The sequence below is a fragment of the Buceros rhinoceros genome, unplaced genomic scaffold, assembly GCF_000710305.1.
Source record: "Buceros rhinoceros silvestris isolate BGI_N320 unplaced genomic scaffold, ASM71030v1 scaffold7363, whole genome shotgun sequence".
Lineage (NCBI taxonomy): Eukaryota > Metazoa > Chordata > Aves > Bucerotiformes > Bucerotidae > Buceros > Buceros rhinoceros.
The window spans coordinates 11,073-18,174 of NW_010401764.1; the positions used below are offsets into that span (position 1 = coordinate 11,073).

General features: G+C 40.3%; 1 protein-coding gene across 1 annotated transcript in view; it reads right to left on the minus strand.

The window, feature by feature from the left end:
- The window catches only part of LOC104490129 (WD repeat-containing protein 52-like), a gene marked incomplete at its 3' end in the record, with an annotated part of 17,670 nt that overhangs the window by 9,398 nt on the left and 1,170 nt on the right, over positions 1–7,102 (minus strand). The window contains exons 2-6 of the mRNA XM_010132377.1: positions 5,310–5,368; positions 4,252–4,361; positions 3,045–3,207; positions 1,899–2,001; positions 1,360–1,576 (exon numbers count right to left, since the gene is read on the minus strand). Of these exons, the coding sequence (XP_010130679.1) occupies positions 1,360–1,576; positions 1,899–2,001; positions 3,045–3,207; positions 4,252–4,361; positions 5,310–5,368 (652 nt within the window). The remainder of the gene's footprint in view (positions 1–1,359; positions 1,577–1,898; positions 2,002–3,044; positions 3,208–4,251; positions 4,362–5,309; positions 5,369–7,102) is intronic.

Here is a 7,102-nt window from a genome sequence, read left to right on the forward strand (position 1 = left end):
CTACACTACCACTATGAAAAAGCTAGAAAAAGCATTTGGAATGCATGGAATGAAGACTAAACTACTATTTAAAATTAATAAGTGTAAAATGCATAGCTACAACCTTCCAGCTACAACCAACACACATACTTAGGGATACCTCTTGCTGTCTTCAGTGTATGATGCTCCACTTTGTGAGCCCAAGGGACTAAGGTCTTCACTGAATTTCATCCAAGTATCCCCATGGACTTGATCTTGACTATAAAATCTCACTGAGCCAAATGTTTTATTGTAGATCTTCACAGCTATTTCTATTTGATCATTATATTTTAGCAGTATAAAACATAACTTTAAATTACTGCATTACAGAAAAATTAACATCTACTGCAAAAAGAGATGGCTCACTGTGCGTTCAGGAGACACTACATTTAAGACAGAAATAGGAAATAGGAATTTGAGACCATATTTGGGTGAAAGGTCATGTTTATCACATTATAAAAGCTATGTCAGAGTTTATTAACAGCATTTTAGCTCAAAAGAAAGTTTATAAAAGAATTTGTTTTGTCAGATTTCCATAAACAAGATACTCTAAACCACATTCATTCTAGGTCTAAATAAGCCATTTGCTGTTTCAAACTCAGTTTGCAACCAAACTATAGAGCAAATCTCAGACTTTGATCTGATTACTCTCTTAAAATTCAAAGAAACTTTAGATGTGCTACAATTTTAAAAGTGTTATTTCTATCACAACAGCATCTAAGTCATATCTTAAGTCTCTGCTGTATTAACATTGAACACTGGATAAATACAGAAGACAAAGCTAGTCCCTGTCTCAAAGAGCTTAAAGTTGTGTTTTATTTTTTAGTACAAAAGGATCCATGAACTCACCAGAAAAGGGAGTGTATGGAAGCATATAATTTGCAAGGCTTCCTTGTAGGCTTTTGGTAGTATCAGAGGGTTTCTGATCCATGACTTGACAACCAGTTCTAATGGCTGCCCAAAAGCAGATGAGTTCAAGAAACCAAAGGTAGAAAGTCCAGAAGGCACAGGAGGCATATATGCTATGTTAATCGGCTAGAAGACAAGTATATATAAATATTTTTACTAATTCTCCACTGTGCTTGTTGAAATTACAAGAATGGAGCCAGTGGTGCCAACTTTCCACATCAAGCATCACCCTTTTTGCACAGCAAAAGTGTTAAAAGACTTGGCTGACTGGCTGAAGGACTTGCTTGAACTTTCTCATTTTTGTAATTGTAATGACCAGTAAAATCACATTCCTCACTGGTCCATGTTTACTAATGACACATTCCTGACAGTCATCTGCCTCGTATTATGACATTAGAGGGGATATGTATTAATCCTAATCAGACAACCTACCTGATGTGTCCTGCTCCAGAGGTAGTTAGTTGTTCTTCATTATCAGCAGAAAAAGTGACTTTGTAAACATCCTGTGAAAAAGCTTTTGACCTCAACACAATCTTTTCTTGTTTCCAGTCCCAGATAGTCAGCATGTAGTCAGGGCTGCTCCCAACACTGGCCAGCAAAGTGCCAGCATTGTTGAAATCACCAAAAACATAGGCTTCCTCTGTTCCACCTGAAGAAACATACAGGACCCAATAGACATACACACACACATGAAAGAAGAAGAAAGAACAGGAAAATCTGCCCGGAAGGAGCTCAACTTTCACTGCAATTCTTTTTTTTCACTAAGTAATAGGTCTCAGTTGCCTCTTTGTACTAAATAAAAGTTTCCTCCCATGCAATAATGAAAAAGCTTGAAACCGATGTTTTCTATTTTGCTTTGAAGAACCAAAAGCTTGTATTTCCTCCTACACTTCTGAAGTGGCCCACTACTCCATCTGCTGGGACCTATAAACACCATTTGCGTAAAATGAAAATAGAACTTTTTACACTACCTCGCAGTATTCTGTAGGGCCTCAGTGAAGGATAATCGTAGACGATGAGGTTTGGCTTCTTTCCTTTTTCTCCTACTGCAAAGTACTGCTTAGTAGGGTGTGCCTGGAAAAAGCAAAAGTCCCATTGCAAGCTGTAATGGCACCTTTGTCTCTATCCTGCTAGTTATTATTTACTCACCCATTAGTGATGAGTATTTACTCACCCATTAGTGATGAGTATTTACTCACCCATTAGTCAAAAGGTATTGCCATAAGCACTAAGTTACATTTTTATATGCATTTATTCTGAACAACTGCCAATCTATTGCTCAATACCAGAACAAAGCTACTACGCACACAAAATGGTAAAAACATTATGCACACAAAATGGTGTATTGCACGTATAATGCAGAACCATGACAAACTGTGAAATAATTTGCTTTACCGTGCATTCTTTTACTATTCCTACCTCACTCAACACACTAGCTGATCTTTCCAGGATCAGCACTTGTGTCGGCAGCCATCTACCTCAACAGAGAACTGCAGAAAATCCATCCTGAACGACATTGTTCTGAAGACACCGAGATGTACCACGATTCTCCAGAAAACCTGCTTACAATGGACCAGAACAGTCTGAGGCTGGTGAAGCTGAATTCTGAAAAGTCTTGCTCATGTGGCATACAACTGAGAGAAGTAGAGGGTAAGGTGCTTCAAATCCAGAGGAGGCATTTGAGAGTCCAAGCTCTTGGTAGGAGCTTATTAGATTGAAACTAGATAGTTTTCATTTATCTAAGAACTAGATCTTCTGAATTTTAACTGCAGGCAAATCACTACATTTATATCCTCTGTGACTAGGATAGATGACTGTTTAAAGAAAAAGTTGATAGGAGCCAAAATAAGAATGTAATAGTTCTGAAAAATAATCCTACTTGGCACCTGTCAGTCCCTTGAGGTACCTGAGCCTATGTACCTATGCAGCTATTTGCCCTCTGCTAATTATGTGGACCAGCAGAGTAGTCCAGTCTACATGGGCCACACATCCCCATAATCAATACCATACTTATGTGTATGTATGTGCAGCTGTAGAAATCTCCCATCAGGCAATCGAGTGAAGGTTTCACTTCTAGAAAGTGACTAATATCCTAAAATGCAAATCAAAAGCCATACCGTGATAAACCCAATTCCACCACCACTGCTACTCCGAAGATAACTTTGACATTTAGTTTTCAGGTTGAGGAGCACCACTTGGTTGCCTGCTATATACATCAGTGTTTGGCTGTCCATTGGCAGTAGGTTTACACTTCTGGTGCAGTCATATCCAAATGAATGTCTGCGGTCAGTTCAGTAAGGAAAAGATTTGACACCAGCTTTCTCAAAAAGTTTATACTAAGCAAATAGAAACACTTAAACCAAAACTGAAATGGTTGACTGAATCTGGTGACTAAAAGCCTGATGGTAGAAAATAGTTTTGTTCAGTATACACAATAAAAGTAAAATATATCAAGCCTCTATAACTGAAGGGAAGGCACAAAGTGAAGACCTTCTGAAGTTCCTATTCCATCCTTTCATCTCCACTATAGGGGACACCTCCTGCTTTTGCTGGATCCTTTGGGGCTGCAAGGAATTCATACTCTATCAGTGTTCTCTTTTCAAACAAAACCTAAGAGATATGCATCAGATTACTAGGAACTGTTCCACAGACAAGAGATCAAACCAAGGAAGTGCTCTAAGCTCACTTCTTAAATGTTTACAGGCAGATGTAGAGAGGGAAAAAGCCAGGCTTCAGTCACAATTTGTGTCTGCCGAGAAAACCACCAGCACTTGTAAAAGTCACATATCATATCCTATCTGACCATACCTAGCAAAGGACTTATTGTAGCCCTTAATTAACAGGTATCACTTCTTTCATTTTGCAGATTTAGATCTTCTGAGCACCAGGCTACAAATCTAACTGGTTTATTCCCCACTTCTCCTTAGCAGTTCTGTGAGAAAGTATGATGTACACAGCTGCTCTTCTGCCCTCCTCTTGGCTTCTTAGGGAACATCAGTGTGGTTACACGGAAAGGGTGAGCTTTGCAGGGTATATTTTTATGTTAGTCTTCTGTCTGGTCAAATAAACTTGACTATGATCTAGTTCTATGAGAGTACTTATGACAGTAAGCATTATGCCCAATAGAAATGTTTATGAGATCAAGACAACATATAAGATTAAATTCACTCACAACCATAACCAGTAAGGACTCTTACCTGTGTTTCAACCAAGCACGTCCCACTAATGCCACATTGGCCACTCCAAATTAGACAAGTACAATTTAATAAACATGTATTAAACGTCCTTAGCTTTAAATTTCCACAGCCTCCACAGAAAGGATACTTAAGAGTAAGAAGGTTAATGGGTATCCCAGAGTCTTCAGTGACGAATGGCCGTGAATATATATCTTCATTATTATAGAAGAAAGTTTCCAAGATTTTCTTTTCTAACTCCTCAGGCCTTTTTTGTGCTTCTGAGGGTACTTCACTATTATCTCGCTCTTCTGAATCGCCTGCTGCATCTCAGAAGCGGGAACATGATGGAAATTTATATTCACCATAAATTTTAGGCTCCCTGCTGATATTTGCAGCTAACTGCAAAAGGGAAGGATTCACATTCCTTGTCTCTTTTGACAGAGACAAGGCACTCCATAGCTCAAAACAGAGATACCAAGTCTTAGTAACATCTCGTCCTGGAACAGTCTGTAACAAGTCCTCTTTTGAGCTTTAAAAACTTCACTGTGAATAATCAAAAATGAAGAATTTAAAGAAGAAACTTTTTGAGACCGTGTTAAAAACATTGATTTTAAAACTCAATACACACTGAAGTAGTTCAGTTCAGCTTTGCTTTGTGTTTAGTTCTCAGCTTTAGAAATCAAATAAAGCAATTAGTGAATACAAAGCAATTAGTGAGAACACATACAACAGACAACCAGGAGACACCATTGTCCTCAGAAAGGCATGCTGCTAATATGGGACCTAGTGTAGATCTTTGCTGGGCTGCAATGCAGAATACTGTCAACTTGACTTCCAAGTAACCATAAGCACTTGTTAAAAGTACTTTTCAGTTTGATGTCTCCAATCAAACTCCCATTATCTATTTTGTAAGATTTTCACCCTGTCTTGATTTTTTTCTCTCTCAGGAAAAACAATTAAAGGGGTCAGAGACCAGTCATGGGAAAGAGCAGAATGAAGTACAAGGTAGAAAAGTAAGCCAACTGAAAGGGAGCAAAAAAACTCAGCACCTGTAATCTGATGGCACTGGTCTGAGATAGTGTTAATATAAATAACAGTGAAAAAATAAAAACTAGAAAGTACTGGGATTTTTAAGGTGTGCCAATATCTCCTCAGTAGAAAGTAATACTCACCAATGCTCTCAGTGTCTGATTCTACTTGCTCCACTTCTTCCTCCTGTTCCTCTGCAGCTGATGATTCGTTTGGAAGACTAGTTTTGCTTTCTTCTGCAAAAGACAATTGGGATTACGCTCTTAAGTATCAATTCCTTTGATTAATTTGCTCGTACATACTTCTGTAGTAGTAAAAAGAAAAATATCTTCTGCCCAACAATGGACTTCCTGTGGCTTAACATTAAGCATAAGGAGAAGTTTGCTTTCAAAAAGACCGTATTTTAAAACTTAGGGGAAGGAAGAAACATATCCTATAACAGGAAAAAGGAGTGATAGGAAGATCAAACAAATGCCAAAAGTAAGGTGCCAATATAAGCCTCAAAAATCTTTCCAGAGTTCCACAGGAGACTCACTAGTGGATTTTGTTGTCTCTGCTATCTAGATCTAGTGTGTTCAAAGACATGCAGAACATCTGAAATAGATACTGGGCAGGTATTTCATAGACTCACAGAATACTTTGGGTCGGAAGGGATCTTTAAAGGTCATCTAGTCCAACCACGCTGCAGTGAGCAGGGACATCTTCGACTAGATCTGGTTGCTCAGAGCCCCATCCAACCTGACCTTGAATGTCTCCAGAAATGGGTCTTCTTCCACCTCTCTGGGCAACGTGGGCTAGTGTTTCACCACCTTCATTGTAAAAAAATTCTTCCTTATATCTAGTCTAAATCTCCCCTCTTTTAGTTTAAAACCATCAACCCTTTGTCCTGTCACAATAGGCCCTGCTAAAAAGGCTGTCCCCATTCTTCTTACAGGCCCTCTTTAAGTACTGGAAAGCAGCAATAAGGTCTCCCTGGAGCCTTCTCCAGGCTGAACAACTCAGCTCAACTCTCTCAGCCTGTCCTCATGGCAGAGGTACTCCAACCCCTTGATCATTTTTGTGGCCCTCTTCTAGACTCTCTCCAACAGGTCCACGTCTTTCTAGTGCTGAAAATTCCAGAGCCAGACCAAAACTCCAAGTGAAGTCTCACCAGAGCTAAGTAGAGGGGGAGAATCACCTCTCTTGACCTGCTGTCACACTTCTTTTGAGGTAGCCCAGGATACATTCAGATGACCTTCTGGGCTGCACATTGCTGCCTCATGTCCAGTGTTTCATATTCCAGTACCTCCAAGCCTTTCTCTGCAGGGCTACTCCAAATCCCTTCATGCCCCAGCCTGTATCGATAACAGGAATTACTCCAACCCAGGTGCAGGACCTTGCATTAGCCTTGTTGACCTCATGAGGTTCACACAGGCCCACTTCTTCAGTTTGTCCAGGTCCCTCTGAATGGCATCTTGTCCCTCAGGCATGTCAACCGCACCACTCAGCTTGGATTTATCTGCAGACTTGCTGTGGGTATACTTGATCCCGCTATGTTATCAATGAAGATATCAAACAGCACAAGTCCCAGTATGGACCCTTGAGGGACACCACTTGTCACCAATCTCCATCTGGACATTGAGCCATTGCCCACTAACCTCTGGATGTGACCATCCAACAGGTTATCCACCAAACAGTCCACCCATAAAATCCACATCGTTCCAATTTAGAGAGGATTTTGTGGGGGACTGTGTCAAAGGCTTTACCGCAGTCCAGACAGACGACATCCATAGCTCTTCCCCTGTCCACCAATGTAGTCACTTCATTGTAGAAGGCCACTAGGTCAGTCAGGCAGGACTTGCCCTTGGTGAAGCCATGCTGGCTGTCTCGAATTGTCTCCCTGTCTCCCATGTGCCTTAGGATAGATTCTAGGAGGATCTGTTCCGTGATCTTCCCAGGCACAGAGGTGAGGCTGACAGGTTGGTAGTTCC